General features: G+C 35.3%; 1 protein-coding gene across 1 annotated transcript in view; it reads right to left on the bottom strand.

Annotated features, from left to right (window-relative positions):
• ATR (ATR checkpoint kinase) overlaps window positions 1-23,065 on the bottom strand; it is a 100,263-nt gene that overhangs the window by 15,469 nt on the left and 61,729 nt on the right. Inside the window, exons 29-41 of the mRNA XM_078432276.2 lie at window positions 21,856-22,020; window positions 20,718-20,809; window positions 15,228-15,319; window positions 14,824-15,001; window positions 13,367-13,546; window positions 12,768-12,927; window positions 9,753-9,932; window positions 7,845-7,987; window positions 6,945-7,042; window positions 6,283-6,515; window positions 5,212-5,346; window positions 3,470-3,670; window positions 806-949 (exon numbers count right to left, since the gene is read on the bottom strand). Coding sequence (XP_078288402.2) covers window positions 806-949; window positions 3,470-3,670; window positions 5,212-5,346; window positions 6,283-6,515; window positions 6,945-7,042; window positions 7,845-7,987; window positions 9,753-9,932; window positions 12,768-12,927; window positions 13,367-13,546; window positions 14,824-15,001; window positions 15,228-15,319; window positions 20,718-20,809; window positions 21,856-22,020 — 2,001 coding nt within the window. The remainder of the gene's footprint in view (window positions 1-805; window positions 950-3,469; window positions 3,671-5,211; window positions 5,347-6,282; window positions 6,516-6,944; window positions 7,043-7,844; window positions 7,988-9,752; window positions 9,933-12,767; window positions 12,928-13,366; window positions 13,547-14,823; window positions 15,002-15,227; window positions 15,320-20,717; window positions 20,810-21,855; window positions 22,021-23,065) is intronic.

Below are 23,065 nucleotides of genomic sequence, written 5' to 3'. Positions count from 1 at the left end.
ATAGCAAAAGGTAGAAACATTCTAAGTGTCCCTTGATAGATGAATGAATAAACAAAATGCAATATACACATACAATGGTATATTATTCAGCCTTATAAGGGAAAAAAATTCTGACACATTGTAACATGGATGAAACCTGAAGACAATACCAAGTGAAAAAGCCGGTAAAAAAGGCCCAAAACTATATGATTCCACTTCTACAAGGTACCTAGAGTAGTCAAATTCATAGAGATAGAAAGTAGAATGGTGGTTACCAGAGGCTGGGGAGGAAGAGGAATGAGGAGTTATTGTTTACTGGATACAGAGTTTTGGTATGAAAAGATGGCAAAAGTTCTGGAGAGGGATGGTGGGGATGGTTGCACAACAATGTGTATGTACTTAATGTCACTAACTGAACAGGTCAAAATGGTTAAAATGGTAAATTTTATCCCAATTAAAAAAAATTAAGTGAAAACAAAAAAGGTAGTACATTTCATTCTCTTTTTAAGAATGATCTGGGGCGTCTGGGTGGCTCAGTCGGTTAAGCGGCCGACTTCGGCTCAGGTCATGATCTCGCGGTCCGTGAGTTCGAGCCCCACGTCGGGTTCTGTGCTGACAGCTCAGAGCCTGGAGCCTGTTTCAGATTCTGTGTCTCCCTCTCTCTGACCCTCCCCCGTTCATGCTCTGTCTCTCTCTGTCTCAAAAATAAATAAACGTTAAAAAAAATTAAAAAAAAAAAAGAATGATCTATTTGCATACTGAAAAGTTCCTATCACAATGATAGTAATTACTGTAATTCTAAAATTAAAGCAAACTATCTCCAAACCTTATTAATCAAGGAATTAAATTCCATCAGTCTACAATCCTTTCTCAGGTCATCTTTAGGCTTACACATCATGATGTAGAACTTTCCATCTGATCCTTTTAAAGAGATCTTCTTTGGTTTCTGAAGGGATGCAAGAATTTCCACCTAAAAGATGATGAATTATATAGAAGTTAAGGTCAAGATTCTTTAAATTTTTTATTTTTTATTTTTTTTGAGAGAGAGTGTGTGTTAGTAGGGGAGAAGGGCAGAGGGAGAGGGGGAACAATAGAAAAACAGAAAGAGAGAGAGAAAGAGGGAGGGAGGGAGAGAGTGCGTACGCGCACCTGATGCAGGGCTCAATCTCAGGACCATGAGATCATGACCTGAGCCGAAGTCAAGAGTCTGCCGCTTAACCAACTGAGCCACCCTGGCACCCCCATTTAAACTTTTATATTTAAAAATTGTGCTACCTAACAAAAAGAATAACCTATATTGTGTAGTAAGTTTATTATTTTAATGATTTCTTTTTTTTTTAATGTTTATTTATTTTTGAGAGAGACAGAGCATGAGCAGGGGAGGGGCAGAAAGGGAGGGAGACACAGAATCCGAAGCAGGCTCCAGGTTCCGAGATGTCAGTACAGAGCCTGACATGGGTCTCAAACCCACGAAATGCGAGATCATGACCTGAGATGAAGTCAGACGCTTAACAAACTGAGCCACCCAGGTGCCCCTTTAAAGATGTCTTTGATCGTAATCACCTATCATCTATGAAAAGAATGGGTTGCCCATGAATAGAGACCCACTTTCACCCATTAGGAGTGGATATAAAGTAAAAGGATTACTTTATCAGTAATGTAACTGCTTATACATCTAAACTTAGGTATTCTCTTCAGAACAGTCACAATGTTTAAATGACTTTTGAAACATTTTTCAGAGCCTGTCTTCAGAGCTGTAGGCACTGTTTTTAAATTTTATTTTTAATGTTTATTTATTTTTGAGAGAGGGAAAAGACAGAGCACAAGCAGGGGAGGGGTAGAGAGAGAGAGAGAGGGAGACACAGAATCCGAAGCAGGGTCCAGGCTCTAATCTGTCAGCACAGAGCACGATGCAGGGCTCAAACTCACGAGCAGTGAGATCATGACCTGAGCCGAAGTCGGACGCTAAACCAACTGAGCCACCCAGGTGCCCCTAAATGTCTTTAGGGTAAGAAATGATTATCAATTTAATGTAACTTGATTTTTGAAAAAAGAAACTCTTTCCAAAATCAAGTCTACCTAATAAGGTGAGTCAATAAGCTGAGTATTATTCTTAAGTTAAAAACAAAACCTGATTATAAGTAAGAATGATTTCATTATATGGTTTAGTATCTGCTATGAAGCAATTAAATGTTTTGATCTATAGACTTGCTGGAACAAACACAGTTATGAAAAGTATTTACTTAGGGGGCACCTGGATGGCTCAGTCAGTTGAGCATCTGAAATCGGCTCAGATCATGATCTCATGGTTCATGAGTGCAAGCATGTGAGCCCTATGCTGGCCTCTCTACTGTCAGTACAAAGCCCCCTTCGGATCCTCTATCCCCACCCTCTCTCTGCCACTCACCCATTCTCTCCCTGAAAATTAAATAAACATTAAAAAAATTTCACTTAGAAATGCTCTAGTACCATTTCTTTAAAATAGTCATATATTTAGGTACCTAGGTGGCTCAGTCAGTTAAGCACCCAGCTTTGGCTCGAGTCACGATCTCGTGGTTTGTGGGTTCGAGCCCTGCATCAGGCTCTGTGCTGACAGCTCAGAGCCTGGAGCCTGCTTTGGATTCTGTGTCTCCTTCTCTCTCTGCTCCTCCCCCCCCACTCACACACATGCAGCTCTCTCTTGCTCTCTCTCTCAAAAATAAATGAACATTAAAATAAAATAAAAAATAAAAGTTACATTTATAGTTACATATTATACTTCAAAAAAAAAATCAAGTTCTTCTTAGCTGAATTTTGTGTCCTTCCAAAGTATAAACAAAAACTATATTTTGTTCTCATTTTTTTCTCCATTTTTAGGACAAAAGAAAGTATGGAAAAGTCAAATTGTGGAAAATAAAAATTATACTCAAACTAAAACAATATGAACATCTAAAAAATCAAAATACTCAATCATTTTTTTAAGGACACTGTCCTAGGGGTTATACATGATTAAAAGGGAAATAAGTCTAAATATTGTGTGTGTATATCTTAAAATGCACAAGGGAAGATAAAATGTATATGATTGAAAAGCTGACGAAACAAAGGTAGCACATGATTAGAAAAAGACATGTAATGTTAGCAATATGTACTAGAAAAGTTGAGAAGAGAAAATGTGTTCAAGGGAGGACATAAAAAGCTAAAAATTCTGAAGGAACCATCTCCCCTAGTATGCTATTTAAGATGCATGGCTCTTGTTCATCATAATACACATTAGAAAAGTACCAGTCTTCTCCATATGGATATTTTTGTGGGTCATAGATCTTGGGAACATTTTTAACATTTAATTTTGTCCCACTGGTATAAAGTTTTACTTTTCTGTACTTCTAATCATTTTTTTCTTTGTAAATACAATTTACTTACTTTCTGAGAAAGACACCTCTAAACTTACTTTGCCGTTTCTAACTTCACTAAATTTTAAAATTGTAGTTAGTTATGTAACATTGAAGTTTACCGTATCATCAAAGCCGGCAATATAGGCCCAATGCCCAGGAAATGGCTCGTGGTTGGCATGAGCACCCGGAATTGATGGAAGAGTAGGTATCATGACTGACTGTAAAGGAATGAGGATTTCACTAAATGTTGGTTCTTCTACCAGCTTTTTAAGCATTTTAAAATGAGTGCTCATACTTAATGTAGAACTACTTCCATCCACCTGGGGGAAAAAAAACAGTACGTTTTAATTACTCTGTGTTTACCTTGAATTGTAGAATGCTTAATTTCAACCAAAACAAAAATTCCATTTCTACAGTATTTTAATCACAATGGTTAAGCAGTCAGTGGTTTTCTAAAAATTTTTTATACATCTCATTTTACCTACTCTGTATTCTTTCACTGCATCAGTAATAGTACCTATACCACAGGGCTGTTTAATGACTAAAGGAGATAATAAAGGAGATAATAGAGGCACATAGTCTATTATCCCCTATTACAAAATCCAAAAAGTTGTGTAAATCAAACCTTTTATTCAGTACTAAATCTCATTTGGCAGCAAAATGATACCTGAACTTCTCACTTAGAACAAAGATTAGTATGTTTTACTGCAGAAACAGTTATGTTACCGATTATGGGACATTTTAACAGAATAACTGCAGTAGGGATACTCAATATTAAGTACATACACTGCATTACCTTTAAAAATGTGAAAAATTCTGAATTCCTAAATGTAGCTGGCTACAAAAATTTCAGATAAAGAACTGAAAACTTATACATGTGTAGCATTTAGAAAAGTGCCAGTGCATAGTAAATGTTTACCATTATCATAACACTGTCTTTGATAATGCCAAGTACATCAAAGGTCAAATAGGACTAATGCAGATAGCAAAAACATATTTTTCTTTCAAGGTGTTTATTGATGAAGGGAAGGTGAGACCTAGAATAGTCTGTATTTTCTTATCTATAAAGAGCGAATAGACTGAACATGTATGTAAAGTGAAATCTAGCTATTTACTTATAAAGAGTCTCTTTCTCCCTCCTTATAACTATCCTCATTCCCTACTTTTATCTTTTCTAGGTATTCTTTAGGGTACTTTTCCAATTCCTTGGGTAAAAGAGTGGGTTACCCCTTAAGCATGTTCATTACAGAAATATACTGAAAAAAGTAGTCATTAAACTAGATGATAATCATCTCCTTTCTTCCCTATGATTCTATCAACTCCTCAAGGCAGCAGAACATGTCTTATTTATCTTTGTTTCAGCATAGTGCCTGTTCCCTCAGAGGCAATGAAATAAATGTGTACTGAAAGAATGAAATGAAATGAAAATCAAAACTCCAATCTTCTTTCCTCTCATATCTGTAGGTTAACATGTAAGTTTTGAAACTTTAAAGATATGACACAAAATAATAACAGAGATAACTATGAGTATTTTACATAGTTATATTTTTAGAGCCTATTTCATATCCTTCTACTTAAATTATTTCTAATAGATATGGATAATTTACTCTCTGAATAATCTACATTAAAAAGAGCTTTTAGAAATTTTTGAGTATATCTGAGAGAGGGACAGGTTAGAAAATTTAAAAACAGCTTTATTGAGGTTAAGTACACAATCTGATGAATTTTGATGTATGTGTACACTCATTTGTTAGAATTTTCACTTAACTAATCAAATGAAAGACAACCAGCTAAAATCATACAGAAGTTTTGTATAAATTATCCAGTACTGGTCTATAAGTAGTGAGATTTATGATCATACCGGTTTATTGCACAATTCTAGAAGCTTATCTGTTAGGCGAGTTGCATCTCCAACAAACTTTTCTAAGGATTTTTTCATATGAATAGCTTTATTTAGGATTTCCTTGCATCTGTTCACACGCATGGGATAAGAAGACTGTCATAAAAAAAATTAAATGTAGTTTTATAAAAGATTTTAAAAAAATAACAAAATTTTGACACAAATCAACTTAAAAAGTATTCATGATGATGATGAGAATTTATACTATTCAAATTTCCTGGTAATCAATTCGGCAATGCTTTCAACAGCCATAAAAATGCTGTTATCTTATGAATTCCATTCTTAGAATTTATCCTGGTAGAATAATCAGAAATGAGAATACAGATGTGTCTAGATGTATTACAAGAGTAAAACTATGGAAAACCAACAGTTAAATAAATTACAGAAAATAAATTACTATAGAATTTTATATAATTATTAAAACTGCGTCTTCAAAGAATATTGAATTCATACGAACATGCTTATGGTAACAATTGTAGGTGAAAAATATCAAATTCTCTATCTCTATAATCCAAATTTAGCATTAAAATATGCATAGAAAATATACATACAAAAATACGGAAGAATATTAATGGTAGAATTAGTGAATTTTAGTTTTCCTTTTTAGATCTCTGTGTATTTTCCGAATTCTCCAAAATATTTATAATTAAATATATTTGCCACCTTATAAATGCTTATTAATAATGCAATAAAGCTTTTCTATTATTAAAAGTTTAGGTACTTCAGATAAAACACTTCGAAAAAAGTAGGCTACCATTTTTATACCATGCACTAAAGTTTATTAGACTTCATAGAGAAACAGGATGCTGAATTCTTTGACCTTAACGTACCTGTCCTTTCATTTGATATGGTACATATTCCTGAACTTTAAAATGACATATAATGCTTTACTTTCTCTTTTTTCAAGTATTTAAAATCAATGTTTTACTACTAATCTAAGAAAGAAACAATGGAACTTACATCTTCATATTAACATTAAATAATCAATGCCATATAAAATGGAAAATGACACTGTAGTGACTATTATATTACCTTTGACACAGCTGTCATCATCCACATTGCTTGTTGAGGATAGGCCAGAAACACTTTGGCTATAATTTCCATCAAGACAACAAAAACTTCATCGTGAGAATGACAAATTCGGGAGATCAACTGTGAAAAAGCAGTCAAAAACTGATACGGTGCTAAGTGATTTGTGTGCTCTGTAATAACCTTGTTTATTTTAGCTAAATCATTTCTCATTTGTACACGATCAGAACGGCCAGCTGGAAAAAAACAAAGTTAAAAAAACAGTGAAGAAAAAACAGTTAAAATATTCAGGGTCACTGAAAAACTCAAGGGCAATTAATTTTCACTAGAAACAAAGAACAAGCCACAGTTCATTATAATTTTTAGGATAACTTATTTGGTTTAAACTAGTTCCTCTCAATATGTGTTGGGTTGTTGAATGAATGAGAAGATTCTCATTTGCAGGCTGTGAACTGCAACAACTAAGTCCATGCGTTTAGTCCATGGACTAACAACTAAGTCCACGCATTTCCTCTTTTCTTAACTTTAGTTTCTTACACTTACATGCAATCTTAATTATCAAATTTATTTCTAGCTTTTTGTAAGTTAGATTGCCAAGCCAAATGTGACTTTATGCTAAAGTTAAAATTCTTATCCCTTGAAATTTTTACATAAAAAAATTATACCTTTTTCCCATTCATATGCCTTAGCACCAAAATCAAGCCATAGTGATAACATTCGTGGCATTGACTGATATATGAATTGGTTCCCATATTGTAGAGATCTGCAATTTTACAGAAAAAAAACGTTATTAACACAGTGCTCTTTTTTTACATTATGTAGATTAAAATGTAAAGACTTAAACTACCACTTGAATTTTGCATAGCCTTCTGACAAAAATTATGTTGTCAGTATTTCTTCTTAGTAGAGGTTATCTTCAACTCCCTTATCTCTTTTTGTTACTATATTCTTCACTAAGCTCCACATTGCCTATGCCAAGAAGAATGAATGGAATGTCATTATTACTTCTTAGGAAATAATATGTGAAAATATAAACAGTAGGCATGAGACAATACACTATTTGATTATAATACAATGATATATATAAAATCAAGTTATATTTCACCTGTTATCTAGTCTAAGAGATAAGCTCTTCCTACAAGTCTAATGTCAAAATGATTTTCATATGTATTTCTTAGCAGAATGGGCAGGAAGGAGACATTCCATTGGTAATTAATTATAACCACTAAATATATTACATTAAGAGTCTTCTAAAATTCTAGGGAGGGAGACTCAGAAGCTGAGGGTCTGGAATGGGAAGGGCACTTAATTTTCATTGTATAATACTGGCACTGCTGAATTAAAAAAAAATGTACACACACACACATACACACACACTACTTTTTCCACTAATAAAGTTTAGTTTTTAAAAGGAAGAAAGAATGATATAAAGAAAAAACATATCTTATCTAAGGTTAAAGACTGAATCAGTGGTGAAACAGAAAACGTCCTGAACACATTAAGATCTGTGATAAAAGAGGCACTCTGACATATTTAATCAGCACACATACAGTTCTCACGCTTACCTGCCAAAATGAAGAACTATATACCGAATGAGATCACCCTGCTTTTCCATCTTGTTATCTGTGACCATGGGCATCAATTTGTCATAGTACTTGGCAAGATAAAAATGCCCATCTTCCCACTCTGGCAGGAACAAGGTCACATCCTGTAAAGGAGAATACCAGATGTTCACATAAGAAACCCCCAAACTATGCTGGGAAATAAAGTATGAATAGATGATTAGGGATCAAAAGTATGAGACCCACATGGAGGCAGAGCAAAGTCAAAGGAACAATGATTCTTTGATTTGGATAAAGAATAGCTGTTTTCTTAAAAAGGTTTTCTTAGGATAGCTGGTTGGTTCTGGTGGGTTGTCCACTGGCCAACATGAAATAGTGTCAGAATAATCAGCTATTTAGGAAAAGAAAACTCCATTTACATGGCCACTTTATATGATATATCAAAATAATTTCCAGATGGATTAAAGTGTTTTATGAATGTGTGCATATATATTTTTTTATTAAAAAAAATCTCAGTGAAAGGAGAATATCAAAGCCCTGAGGAGGACAGGGTTTAAAAGCATAAAAATATGGCTAAAAAAAAAAAAAAATTACATCTTATTTTTCTCCAAGATCTGTCACAGATAATTGCCCTCCCTCTCAACTTCATAATCCAGTTTCTAAGAATTCACGTCACACACTCCTCAAACTGTTTCTTCACGGTTTCAGTCTTCAGTATTCCACTAAAGCAGATCCTTAAATCTAAAAGATCCTTTCCAATTCTGGTCTCATTTGAACTCTCTTCAGCATCTGTTTCTGTTGTCCTCACCATTTCCTCTTGGAAACACTTTCTCCCTTGACTTCTGTGAGGCCACAATCTTCCAAGTTTTTTCCAACCTTTCTGGTCACTCTTACTTTGTCCCCTATATCATTTCATTTCCCTTTTCCTGCCTTGTGTATTTATTTTAAAATAACATTATTTGAAATGTGATGGAAAATACATAGGATGGCTGACTACAAAAAAACAAAACAAAACAAAACAAAAAAACCTTTTAAATGAAGTTCCACTCTTAATTCAAGCAAGTTTGAGAACATAGTTTGAACCAGGAACCTTAAATCTTGAGTTTACCCTGAATCTATTCTTGAAAATTTATAGATGGCAACCTGCCTGTGGATAGAGGAGAGAATAACATGACTAGATGTATGGAACAAATGCTGGATTCATATGCCCAACCAGCCACAGGGACGAGGCTGCCAGTGTCCCTTCCCCATGTAGTCACTGAAGCAAAGAGAATGAAGGAAATATACAAAAATTTTCAGGTTTAAAAAATTTCAGGATTAGAAAATGCTTGGGCTTCTCTCTCTGCCCCTACCCTACTTGTGCTCTCCCACCTCTTGTTCTCACAATAAATAAATAAACTTAAAAAAAAAAAAAAAAAAATGCTCTTCCAACTAAGCCAGCCATGTGCCCCCCCAATCCTATAGGTTTTGATAGGTTGTATTTTTATTATCATTTAGTTTATTATTATAGATAATTTTTAAATTTCCACTGCAATTTCTTCTTTGATTCATGGGTTATTGGGAAGTAGCTCTCTCATAATACCACCAATGTAAAGCTTAATACTTAGTAAGGAAGGTATACATTGTGTTTGTTCAAAAAATTGCAGGATGCAATGTGATTACCTTTAGGAGGGTGAAAGGGTGGGTCATAGAGTACTAATAATATTCTACTTCTTGACCTGGGTGATGGTTTCTTGAGTGTATTTGCTTCATGATAATTCTTCTTATGCTATCTACACTACTAAAAAGTCAAAAAGTTTCCTGGGTATTTTTATACATGTGTTTTTCCATATAGACTAAAATCATTTTATCCATTTGCAAAAACAAAAAAAGACTGAACTCTTAATGAAACTACATTATACATATACTTGCCTTATATTTTTTCATAACTGCATTGCTTTCAAAGTTAGCTGTTTCTTCCATAAATCGGCCCACTAGCAGCATAGCTCGACCATGGATTAACATGTTCTTACTCTCGGTTGGGGTTTTATTTTCAGGAAAACATAATTCAACACCCTTCTGAAGAACAATTAGTGCCTGGTGAACATCACCCTAAAAGGAAAAAGGAAACAATAAGCCTTTTAATTTAAAAACATATTTCTGTTTTTGAAAAACAAAACTGTTAGCATTTAAAGACCATTAAGTATGTTTTATGTATAAATCTTTGTAATTTCATGTTCATGTCTCATTTCCCTCCTGTGAAAGTAAAATCCTAAAAAGGAAGCATTGCTTCAAATCACACAGAACTCAAATTCATTCATTAATTCACTCATTCATTCTTACAGTCAATCAAAGTACAAGAAACTGAACACATATGTAGATGACTAGGGATAAACACGAATAAATCAAAATCTCTGGCTTAAAAAAGTTCATAGTCAAGTGAAGAAATAGACTATATAAAATAGCAACACAATGTGAAGTTCTATTAACAGAGGAATATATATGGGTATAATTAAGGACAGAGAAGGGACGCTTCTAAATCTACATGAAGGTACAGGAAAATGGAGGAGAGCAACAGTCAGGAAAGGTTACCAAATGAAGACAATTTAAATTAGGTCTTAAATAATAAATAGCAATTTTCTTTTTTTTTTAATTTTTTTTTTTTTCAACGTTTTTTATTTTTTTATTTTTGGGACAGAGAGAGACAGAGCATGAACGGGGGAGGGGCAGAGAGAGAGGGAGACACAGAATCGGAAACAGGCTCCAGGCTCCGAGCCATCAGCCCAGAGCCTGACGCGGGGCTCGAACTCACGGACCGCGAGATCGTGACCTGGCTGAAGTCGGACGCTTAACCGACTACGCCACCCAGGCGCCCCAATAGCAATTTTCTTGAAATGTATTCAGTGAAGGACATTCTTGGTAGAAGGAGGAATAAAAATTTTACTGGAAAAGGTAAGTAATCTGGTTTTACCTGACGCCTAAAGGGTCTATGAGATAGTGACAGGTGAAGCTGAAGAGGGAGAGTGGAACTCGATCAGGAAAAGCCTTGTGTACTTTCTAGGGGTCAGACTTCATAATAAATGTATGAAGAATACTTCAGAAGATTTATCAGAGGAGCTACATGATTCAATGTGCATTTTAGAAAGATCACAGACTGCAGTAATGGGCACAGAGGAATAGGCAAATTAAAAAAAAGGCTATTAATATTATTAGAGGCTGTAAATGTTAAAAGGCATGCATGAAAGCAACAGAGATAAACAAGACGGAGACGATTCAAAAGATGTTTCTTTTTTAACTTTCAAATATACAATATGGTATTATTAACTATAGTCACCACCATGCTGTACATTACACCCCCATGACTTTTCTATTTTATAACTGGAAGTATGTATCAAAATATCAAAAGATGGGGTGCCTGAGTGGCTCAGTCAGTTAAGCATCTGACTTTGGTTCGGGTTATGATCTCACGGTTTGTGAGTTTGAGCCCCACATCGGGCTTTCTGCTGTCAGCACAGAACCTGCTTCAGAGCTTCTGCCTCCCTCTCTCTCTGCCCCTCCCCCAACTCACACACACTGTGAGTTTTCATTTATTTATCTCAAACATAAATAAACATTAAAAAAAAATTCAGGGTGCCTGGGTGGCTCAGTCAGTTGAGCGTCCGACTTTAGCTCAGGTCATGATCTCATGAGCCCCACATCAGGCTCTGTGCTGACAGCTCGGAGCCTGGAGCCTGCTTTGGATTCTGTGACTCCCTCTCCCTCTGCCCCTCCCCTGCTTGTTCTCTCTCTCTCTCTCTCTCTCTCTCAAAAACAAAAACATTAAATTTTTTTTTAAAAATCCAAAGTGGGGTACTTGGCTGGCTCAGTTGGTAGAGCATGCAACTCTTGATTTCAGGGTCATGAATTCAAGCCCCATGTCTACAGGTAGAGTCTACTTAAAAAAAAAAATCAAAAGATGTTTCTAAGGTAGATTTAATCTCCAATTGGATGTGGAAAATGAAGGAGAGGAAGAAGTTCAAGATGATGCCCAGATTTCTGTCTTAGATGAGAGGATTCAATAGAGTCTATGTAGAAAAATAGAAAATATAGGAGAAGCAGTTATTGACTGGTAGATGATGAATTGCATTTTGAACACAGTGAATTTAAGGCATTACAATACAGACTAGCACTAGCTCAGAAAATGATCAGGTAATGACAAATACAGGCTGAGTCATTACTTTCGCCTCCACAATAACAGATGGCATCAGCTATAGCTGCTAAATGTCAATTTTCAGAACATGCTATGCTTACTACTAATTCTAGACTGGTGGCAAGCATAAGGAAATATATAAATAACAGCCATTTAAATCTGTGGCATAACCTTTGCAAGTAGTTCAGATACTCAAAAAGCTTCTTTCTCATTACCATTGCTTTTATCTGGGGATTGCTGGGCACTTTTGTTCTTATGCTAAACCCTTCCTGATAGGCTAGATTAGAAATTAATCTTGAGTGAAAATGGCAAGTCTACCCAGAACTAATTATCTGCCAAGGATATAAGTAGGGAACAGTATTATTTTCATTTAACAAATAAGTTTTTGAGCGCCTACTGCACATACTCTGTCTATATAGAGAGAGGGTAAAAACAAAGTAAAAATTGGCTGCTTCCCTCAAGAAAAAAAAGGAGGGCAGATGAAAACAAAGAACTGCACTTTCAGCTTGAATGGAAAGCCATTTGGGGACTTCAGGAAAGAAGAAATGGTTTCTTCTAGATTATGGTAGGATGAAGAAAGGCGACAGGAAAAGAGTCTGAATTGGGATTAAGGATCATCTCTTAGGCCTTGGTAAGACATACATAATCTACAACATCATATATATGATATATGAGATATATATATATATATATATATATATATATATGATACACACACACACACACACACACACATGCTGACGTTCCCTTGGCCATACCTTGGACCATAGCCACTTTGCTCTTTCCACATACAGTTCAGCAAGTCGTGATTCTCCAGCATTTAGGAGAGCATTGTAGGCTGTTTGGTGGTGACCAGCCTTCCTAGCTACTCTGGCACTCTGTAGCCAGCATCCTCCAACCATTTCATTATAATCTGGTCTAAATGAGTATGACAAAAACAGACGGAAAGAGAATTTTTAAGTATATTCAACAATTTAAAAATATCTCTTAACATGGAACCTTGTTAATATACTATTTCAAAGAAATCAAAGAAATTTGATTTGTTAAAAAACTAATTTTAATTTTCCCAGGGTGGTCAATTTTGTCAATTACAAGTCTATGAAAACTTTAATACTAACTTTTATCTGTACCTCTGCCAGATATGTTTTGGATATTAAAAAAAAAACAAGATACAGTACATACAAAAGTAATTCTTAAGTACTAGGTTCATTTCAACTATACAGATTTCGACTATACAATTGATAACAGAAAAACACAGATTCAGAGAGAAAATCAAGAAAGATAAATACTCCCAAAGGATATGCAAGTATAATAACAAATTCATGATAACTGACATAAAAAAAAAAGTGTCAAACACCTTTTGTTGAGGCTTAACAAAGCTCTCCGGAGAGCCAGGATGGGCTCCTTGGCTCTGTAGGAATTCTGGGTCATTTCTAGTCGAGCTACCCAGTTTAGAGAATCTTCTTGAGAGGTATCACCTGGAGACTGTTGAAAAAGTGGTTTGATGCTATGCTCCAATTCACACAACATGTGCAATCTGAAGACAGATAGAGCCTATATTAAAATGTTATCATATTCAGCCCCTTAATCTCATACACAAAGCATGTACTTAAATTAGCCATGAAGAATCTAAAATGTACAGTTTTCTTTGGAAGAACTTTAATTTTATATATTCTTGGTATATAAACAGTAACATTTTTATCTTTTTAAATTAGGTATTAAACACCAATTATGTTGATTTAAATGTTTAGTGCTTTGCTATGGTCCCCGATTTCCTATTAAGTAAATTGGAGAAGGGTATATAAAACTAAATTCAAGTATATGAAAATCAAATTTTATTGCCTATATGAAGATAAAAGAAAATACAGATCCATTATGAATCAACATAAATATTTGCATATGCCTGACATAGCTGACAGTAAATAACTGTGAAATGAATACAATTTTAATTTTTTCTAAGAATGACAGAAACCCTCATGACACATTCACAGAAGTTTTTTTCCATATATAATATGCAGTGTCTATGACTCAGTGCTCGAGGATGCAGATGAGTAGCTACAGAACAGAATCTCAGTGGTGCAATCTATGGTTTCATTAAACGGTTTCCAAATGGGCTGATACAAATTATAGCAAATTCTTTTAACTGAAAACAAAAAAAAAAGTTCTTAACTTATCTTTTCAATGATAACATGTATTATTTTTCTCAGGTGAACTAACAGACCTGAAATGTTTTCCATCATTTTCTTCCTTACCTCTAAAAGTTAATTTTCCTTCCTCATAGTGTAAGGCCTACATTTTGGGGGAGGGAAATGTCAAATGTATTTCTAAGTGAGAAGAAGAGGAAACTAACAAGTACTGAGCACCAAAGTGCCAGGCACAGTAAATGTCTAGACAATATGACATTACAACAGGACAAATATGTTTTTCTTATTTTTAGAAATCTCGTAATTGCTTTTCCAATGAAAAGGATATACATTAGAACATTAAAAAAAAAAAATTATAGGGTGAGGGGTGCCTGGCTGGCTCAGGTGGTAAAGCATGTGACTCTTGATCTCAAGGCCATGAGTTCAAGCTCCATGTTGGGCACAGAGATTACTTAAAAAAAAAAAAAAAAAAAAAAAAAAAATCAAACCAAAACCAACCAAAACAAAAAAACTATAGGGTGACCATAAGATAAAGGAGTGAAAGAGCCATTGTATGTAGATACACATGATACCAAACATACCATCAGTTATTTACTAATCAAAACATTCCAAATCTATCAAAAGACACTTACAAACCAGGAATATAAAATGGACCCTCCCCCACAAATACCTCACAATATATTCATATCCTCGTTGATAAGAGCCTCTTTCAAAGCTTGCAGCTGAAAGAGGTACAATTTGTTCTGCTCTCACTAGTTTCAGTGTGTCATAAAAAGCTGTGACATCTCTTTTTTTGGCTGATAATAATAGCTGTCCCAGTCTGACACTCCATGTTGTAGATTTCCCATCTGAAAAATAAATGTAGAGTCAAGGAATGCCATGGGGCCCCAAAACAAGGTTTACTTCATGTGTAAAATGGTCAGCAGAAATACTGAACAGATGGTTTCATTCTACTTTGAACAAGAAGGCAATTATAAAACAAGCTGAAAGATTAATTATAGATGGTACTCAGCTACTTAAGTCTGAATATTTATAGTGTATTAAAACTGCTTATACTTTAAGAAGTAATTTTACCTGCTGCCAAATAGTTTTCCACCAAATCCCACTGTGACAATTTCCAAGCTGCTTCCACTCTGTAAGTGTTTAATTCATCTGTCCATTCAGACCTATTAAAAGAAGCCAGTATCAACTAAACTTTATTTAAAGTGGCATTTAGAGATTTTTTCATTGTTTTACTCTATTTATTCTATTTACTGTATTTGTATTGTGTTGTACTTTGTACTTAAATACAAAATGATAATCTCTACTCAAAAAAAAAAACCCTTGATTTTTAATGTTTCCATTCCCCTAAAAAACATTTTTGCAATAATTACTTCTTGTTCTTTTTTTCAAGTATATTTATTTATTTTGAGAGGAAGAGAGAGAAAGTTGGGAAGAGCAGAGAGAGAGAGAGAGAGAGAGAGAGAGAGAGAATCTCAAGCAGACTCTGCACTGTCAGAACTCTTTCAGTGCAGAGCCCGCTGTGGGGCTCAAACTCACAAACCGTGAGATCATGACCTGACCCGAAATCAAGAGTTGGATGCTAAATGGACCGAGCCACCCAGGCGCCCCTCAATAATTACTTCTAAAGGGGCAATTTAAAAATGCCATTGACCAACAAATTAAATTGCGCCATATATTAGAACAGAATTAATGCCTGGATAATTACAAGGTGCAGTTTTAAGATTAGCTGTGTGCTTAACTTGAACAAAGGGCAGGGGGGAAAAAGAGCCAACTGAACATATACACATTCAGAGGTAAGCAATTCTAAGAACTTGGGATTTTGAATTAAGTTTAAGGCAAAAATAGAGGAGCTTGTGGGTACTAGGTCAGGAGCAGCTCAGGGTGCATAAGGTCACTCAATAAAAGGGCTTAAGAAAGTTACAAATGACGTGTCAATGGCATAACAAAGGATATGAAATAAGCTACTTAAATTATATATCTATTCTTAAACTATTTTGAGTTACTTTAAAATTTGGATTTGTAGAGGTGCCTGGGTGGCTTGGTCAGTTAAGTGTCTGACTCTTGATTTCAGCTCAGACTCATGATCTCACAGTTCATGAGTTCAAGCCCTGTGTCAGGCTCTGTGCTCACAGCACAGAGCCTACCTGGGATTCTCCCCCTCTCTCTCAAAATAAATAACATTTAAAAAAAATTTGGATTTGTAAAACAAGTATGATATAGGTAATTATTTTTTCTAAACATTCTACTTATATGACACTAAGACAGATAATGATATTTTGGATCATAACTATATAGAAGCTAGACTTTCCCAATATTTCCTCTTTAATAATGTTTATTTATTTTTGAGAAAAAGAGAGACAGAGTGTGAGTGGGTGAGGGGCAGAGAGAGACACAGAATCCAAAGCAGGCTCCAGGCTCTGAGCTGTCAGCTTAACCAACTGAGCCACCCAGGCACCCCCATATTTCCTCTTTATTTATCATACCATTTGAATATCTGATATATGCTAGACCCTGCACTGAGCACATTTTTCCATTTAATTATCTAACAACACAGAAAGGCACACATATTCTCATAGTATAAATAAGGTAACAGAATCAGAGAGGTTAGGATCAATGCCATAAAAAGCCCTCCTTGCTCTTTCTGTAGTAAAAATACATTTAAAAAATGTAAAACAGTGATTTTTTTATTAAAAAAAATCTAAAATAGCAGTATAAATATGGAACATCCTCTAATTTCTAAATACAAACTCCACCAAAAACAATTTAGAACAAGGCTAAAAGAAATACAATAGAATGTAGTTTGGGGCACCTTGCTGGCTCAGTCAGTAGAGCATGTGACTCCCAATCTCAGGGTCATGAATTTGAGCACCACGTTGGGCATAGAAGTTACTTAAAAATAATATTAAAAAAAAGAAATGTAGTTTTCAAAAAGTCCAGTTGTAAATAACTTTACAAGCTTATCACCAGATGCTAAAATATCAAAATTTTAAGATCAAAATCTGAGTAGAATTAGCAGGATTTGCTATCTAGAGGGGATGTGTCATACCAAGTATTATACCAAGAAGTACCAAAAGGTAATGAGGACCAGGCTGTGAGAACTTATCCCGATAAATAGGTTCACTAAAAAGAGTAATTGTGTAGGTCAAGTACATTCAATAATTTTGGAGGAATATTTGTTTAAATGCAAATATTCTTGGGGAGCCTGGGTGGCTCCATCAGTTGAGCATCTGACTCTTGATCTCCACTCAGGTTCATAGGCCCTGCATTGGACTCTGTACTGGCAATATGGAGCCTGCTTGGGATTCTCTCTCTCTGCTCCTCCCCTTATTACACATACACTCTCTAAATAAATAAATAAAACTTTTTTAAAAAATGCAAATATTCTCCCCAAAGAAAACACATCCTCTCTATGACCACTTGCTCCAATATGATAGAGCAATCTTTTTTTTTCTTCCAAATTTTTATTTAAATTCTAGTTAGATGGGGCGCCTGGGTGGCTCAGTCGGTTAGGGGTTCAACTTCAACTCAGGTCATGGTATCATGGTTCTGTGGGTTCGAGCCTTGTTCGGGCTCTGTGCTGACAGCTCAGAGCCTGGAGCCTGCTTCGGATTCTGTGTCTCCCTCTCTCTCTGCCCTTACCCTGAATGAGCTCTGTCTCTCAAAAATAAATAAACATTAAAATAAATAAATTCTAGTTAGTTAACATATAGGGCAATATTGGTTTCAGGAGTAGAATTCAGTGATTCAACAGTTACGTACAATACCCACTGTTCATCATAACAAGGGCCTTCCTTAATACCCATCACACATCTAGCCCATCCCCCACCCCTTCCCTCTATCAACTCTGTTTGTTGTCTATATATGATAGATCAGAAGCCTCTATGCATCCCACATCCAAAGAGAAGAGGAGTCTAACTCTACAGCATGTGTAATAACGAACCTTGACACCTAGGTTTGAGCCATGACGAACCTTCCCAAATTACTTGTCAAGTCTTTCAACTAATTTAGAGAAACATCTAAAACATACAACCATTCTTTATCTGCTTCTGCAAAGTTTCTTCCCTTGTTTCATAAATTTCATTACTGTGAAACCATCTGATTAACAGTGAACTTCTCTGCTCTCAAACATTATAGACTTGAAGTCTTTGCAAATTACAGTTGGGAATTTATAGAAACTATACTTAGCAGAACTGCTTTGACAGTCCTAACTAAAAATAGTGGCCTGTGTGCTCTCTGATCAACTAAGATACCAACCCTTTTGATCAGATCTCACTGCCCAGAATAGTCAGTTGGCATCTGGCAAATATATCAAGAAATAAGTACTTTAGCTCTCCAAACAATGCAGCTTCGAGAGCAGCACAAACCTCCACAGTTACTCCCCAGACCAGAAGAACTATGCAGCCTTAATCTTTGTCACACATACATACTACTTTTTTGCATCATTTTCTTGCTATAACAAACCCACTTTCTTTAGGAACGGAAGGCAGCTTTCATTTTTATCAATCCTTTACGGAAAAAACACAGACAGTCTAGAGTGGTTTTCTATAAACCAGTCACAAAATTTCCTCTTCCCCAACACAGAAAATAACTGGTGCTAATAATGTATACAGAGCTTAGATACTTTTTGGATATGTTTGTATGAGCTTCACCAATAGCAGGTGAGCTCTACAAGGTTTCTGTCTTAAAGCAAATATAATTCAAGGAGGACTCTTGGGACAGAAGATTAGCTGTTAAGACACATGAAAAAAATGCTCAACATAACTCATCATCATGAGGGAAATACAAATCAAAGCCACAATGCGATACCACCTCACACCTGTCAGAATAGCTAAAGTTAACAACTCCGGCAACAATAGATGTTGGCAAGGATGTGGAGAAAGAGGATCCCTTTTACACTGCTGGTGGGAATGCAAACTGGTGCAGCCACTCTGGAAAACAGTATGGAGGTCCCTCAAAAAATTAAAAATATAACTACCCTACAACCCAGCAATTGCACTACTAGGTATTTATCCAAGAGATACAGAAGTGCTGATTTGAAGGGGCACATGCACCCCAATGTTTATACCAGCACTAGCACAAGAGCCAAAGTATGGAAAGAGCCCAAATGTCCATCAACTGCTGAATGGATAAAGAAGATGTGGTATACACACACACACACACACACACACACACACACACACACACACACACACACAACGGAGTATTACTCAGCAGTCAAAAAGAATGAAATCCTGCTATTTGCCACAACATGAATGGAACTAGAATGTATTATGCTAAGCAAAATTAGAGAATGACAAGTATCATGATTTCACTCATATGTGGAATTTAAGACACAAAACAGATGAACATAAGGGAAGGGAAGCAAAAATAAGATAAAAACAGAGAGGGAGACAAAACATAAGAGACTCCTAAATACAGAGAACAAACTGAGGGTTGCTGGAGGGGTGCTGGGTGGGGGATGGGCTAAATGGATGAGAGGCATTAAGGAGGACACTTGTTGTAATGAGCAATGGGTACTATACGTAAGTGATAAATCACTAAATTCTACTCCTGAAACCATTTCTACACTACATGTTAACTAGCTTGGGTCTAAATTAAAAAAAAAAAAAAAAAAAAAAAAAAAAAAAAAAAATATATATATATATATATATATATTTATATATATATATATATTTAAATATATAAATATATAAAATAAATAAAGACATTTGGTACCAAAAAAAAAGGTAAGCTGTTAAGTGCCAAATCAGCTTATGACAAAGTAGAAAAAAAAGTTTTTGTTGCCTATCTCCAGCACCATGAAAACATAAAAGATTTCATTTCTTTGCTAAATGTTATGTCAACTCAATTCACTGATTAAAATTTTTTGATTCAGATACAATAACAAAAGAAAATCAATTTAAAAAAATTTTTTAATGTTTACTTATTTTTGAGAGATAGAGACAGTGCGAGTGGAGGAGGGGCAGAGACAGAGAGGGAGACACAGAATCTGAAACAGGCTCCAGGCTCTGAGCTGTCAGCACAGAGCCCAATGCGGGGCTTAGACTTGGGAACGGCGAGATCATGACCTAGGCTGAAGTCAGATGCTTAACCGACTGAGCCACCCAGAAGCCCCCGTTCTTTTTTTTTAAGATTTATTTTTGAAAGAGAATGAGCGTGCTGCACAACGGAGGGAGGGACAGAGAGAAAGGGTGACTGAAGATCCAAAGTGGGCTCTGCTTGAAACCAGAGAGCCCAACTCGGGGCCCAAACCCACAAACCACGAGATCATGACCTGAGCCAAAGGTGGAAGCTTAACTGACTGAGCTACTGAGGTATCCCAAAATACAATCATTCTTTAAAAAAAATATTACCTGTGGGGTGCCTGGGTGACTTATTCGGTTAAGCATCCAACTCTGGATTTCGGCTCAGGTCATGATTATGGGTTCAAGTCCCACAACAGGCTCTGCACTGACAGCGTGAAACCTGCTTGGAGTCTATCTCCCTCCCTTTCTTGACCCTCCCCACTACTCTTTCTCTCAAAATAAATAAACTTAAAAAAAATAAAAAAATAAAAATTACCTGTTAGCATGCACTCCATTCACCTGAGTGATTACAGTAGACAGCTGTCCAAGACCTAACATGGACTTCACTACACCATGATAATGAATAATCTAGAAATTTAAAAATATTTAAAATAGCAATAATCACTTCAAATATATCGTGGAAAACAAAAACTGTTTAACTGATATTCAATAAAAAGTACTATTTGCCTCACTAAACCTACTCTTCTTAGTTCAGCAATTGATTTGCATGGTGTAATGGTAAAGCCCCCAATAATGTCCTAATATATGTGAGTATTAAAAGAATACACAGACAACCTAAAAAATTCTCACAGTGAATTTATTATTTTTTCCAGATTTGGTTTAATTTTTGGTGCAAATCAAATATAAATGTAATGAGTACTCTTTAATATTTTGTTTAAAGATTATTTACCATACTATTTCTCACACAAAAATTAAAACTCAAAGCTCATAATAACATTAAAATAGATTTAGGGCTGTAGTAACTAAAAAGTTATATAGGATTATATAATATTCTTTAAAATTGAAAACAAGATTGTGAAAAATAAGGATCCTGTATGAGCTTCTGAGAAAATGAACATGTAAAATACAACAAAAAGCAATACTGTAAGATTAGAGAGAATCTAAGCCAAGATCATAAATCAAGAATTCTAAATTCCCTTCCTGTCCCAGTAAACAGGAGATATGTTAACACACCCCCATTTTAATTATAGCTTAGTATTTCTAAGGGACCATTTCAGAAATTCATAAGGGCTGGTAGGGGGCATGTAAAATCTGAAAATGTTTCCTAGGCTGTAGGGAATAATTGTTATTATTAAAAAATGTATGTCAAATTGATACTTTTAATTGCAAACAAAAATTGTATAAATTTTAAAGCAAATGAGCACACATTAATATAAATATACTCCTCAACACACATCATTCATTTGGGGGATTTCTAAGGTCACAGAAATTTGGCATGGGAAGAGATTTTTGAGATCCTCTAGCACATGTCTGATTCCATCAATCAGGAAACTCAAGCTCCGAGATGATTAAATATTTTCCAGACACTAGTAGAGACAGTATTGAAACAAAGGTTTCCAGAGTTCCTTGTTCAGGGCTCTTTTCATTATGTTGCCTTTCATTTATTATCTTACCTGGTCTGGTTCTAGCTGAATAGCTCTGTCATAACAAGCAGTGGCATCCCTCAGTAAGCCAATGCTTTCATGTTCAAGGATCTGTTCTTTCAGAGATGGTTCTGCCTTTCGAATTGCGCTTACTCCAGCCACTCCATCAGGTTCATGCATAGCAGCATACAATTTCTTTGTTCAACCATTAAAAAACAATCAAATAAGAGAAAAAAACACAACTGGAACTAAAATTGTAAAACCACCAGTTTATGTGAATAGAGCACATGAGAATTTTTCTCAAAGCAACAGTAAGTATTTGCTTCAAGGCAGATTTCACAGTAAAATTATAAACTTATTTACAGACATTTTATTATCTTAACACTCTTGTTCCACTTAAAATATAAATCTACATTAGTAATTGCTATTGATGAGAGTTACAAAGAACTTTAAGGTTCTGAACTCTCTTTAAATACAACTTATGATAAATTCTGTTGAATACAGTTTATAAGTGTTTGCATTTTAAAATTTATAAAATTTTTAAACAAGTATTTTAATATACTGATAGGGAGATGACTCAAATCTGAGTTCGAAGGAGATATTCAGGTTGAAGATAAAAATTTGGGAGCACTTAGCACAAAGATGTCCTTTAAAGGCAAGGGAAAAGATGGCATGCTCTAGGAAATGAATAGAAAGAAGAGAAAGGGTCAGGGTAGGAGACAGGAGTACTACTATATTACTAGGCAAAGAACTAGCAAATAAAACTGAGAAGAGAAAGCAGAATTTTTTTTTAACATTTTTTTTTAACGTTTATTTATTTTTGACAGCGCACACAAGCGAGCATGAGCGGGGGAGGGGCAGAGAGAGAGGGAGACACAGAGTCTGAAGCAGGCTCCAGGCTCTGAGCTGTCAGCACAGAGCCGGACGCAGGCTCAAATTCACGAACGCAAGATCATCACCTGAGCGGAAGTCGAAAGCTCAACCGACTGAGCCACCCAGGCGCCCCGAGAAAACAGATTAGTTTAAAGAAACCTGGACAATGTGATATCCCAGAAGCCATGAAATAAAAGCAAATGTCTTAATGAAAAAGGAGTGAGCAAATGATTCTGTGAAATTAAGAAAATGAGAACTAAGAAGCATTTATTGGATTTGGCAATATAGAGGCCACTGATTTTCTGAGTAAGAGTAGCTATCAGTGGAATGGAGATAGAAGTCATGTTGGGATGGTCAAAAAATGAAT

The sequence above is a fragment of the Panthera onca genome, chromosome C2 (assembly GCF_046562875.1).
Source record: "Panthera onca isolate mPanOnc1 chromosome C2, mPanOnc1 haplotype 2, whole genome shotgun sequence".
In the NCBI taxonomy this organism is placed as follows: domain Eukaryota; kingdom Metazoa; phylum Chordata; class Mammalia; order Carnivora; family Felidae; genus Panthera; species Panthera onca.
Note: the sequence above shows the minus strand (reverse complement) of the source record. Positions and strands in the feature narration are given on the sequence as shown.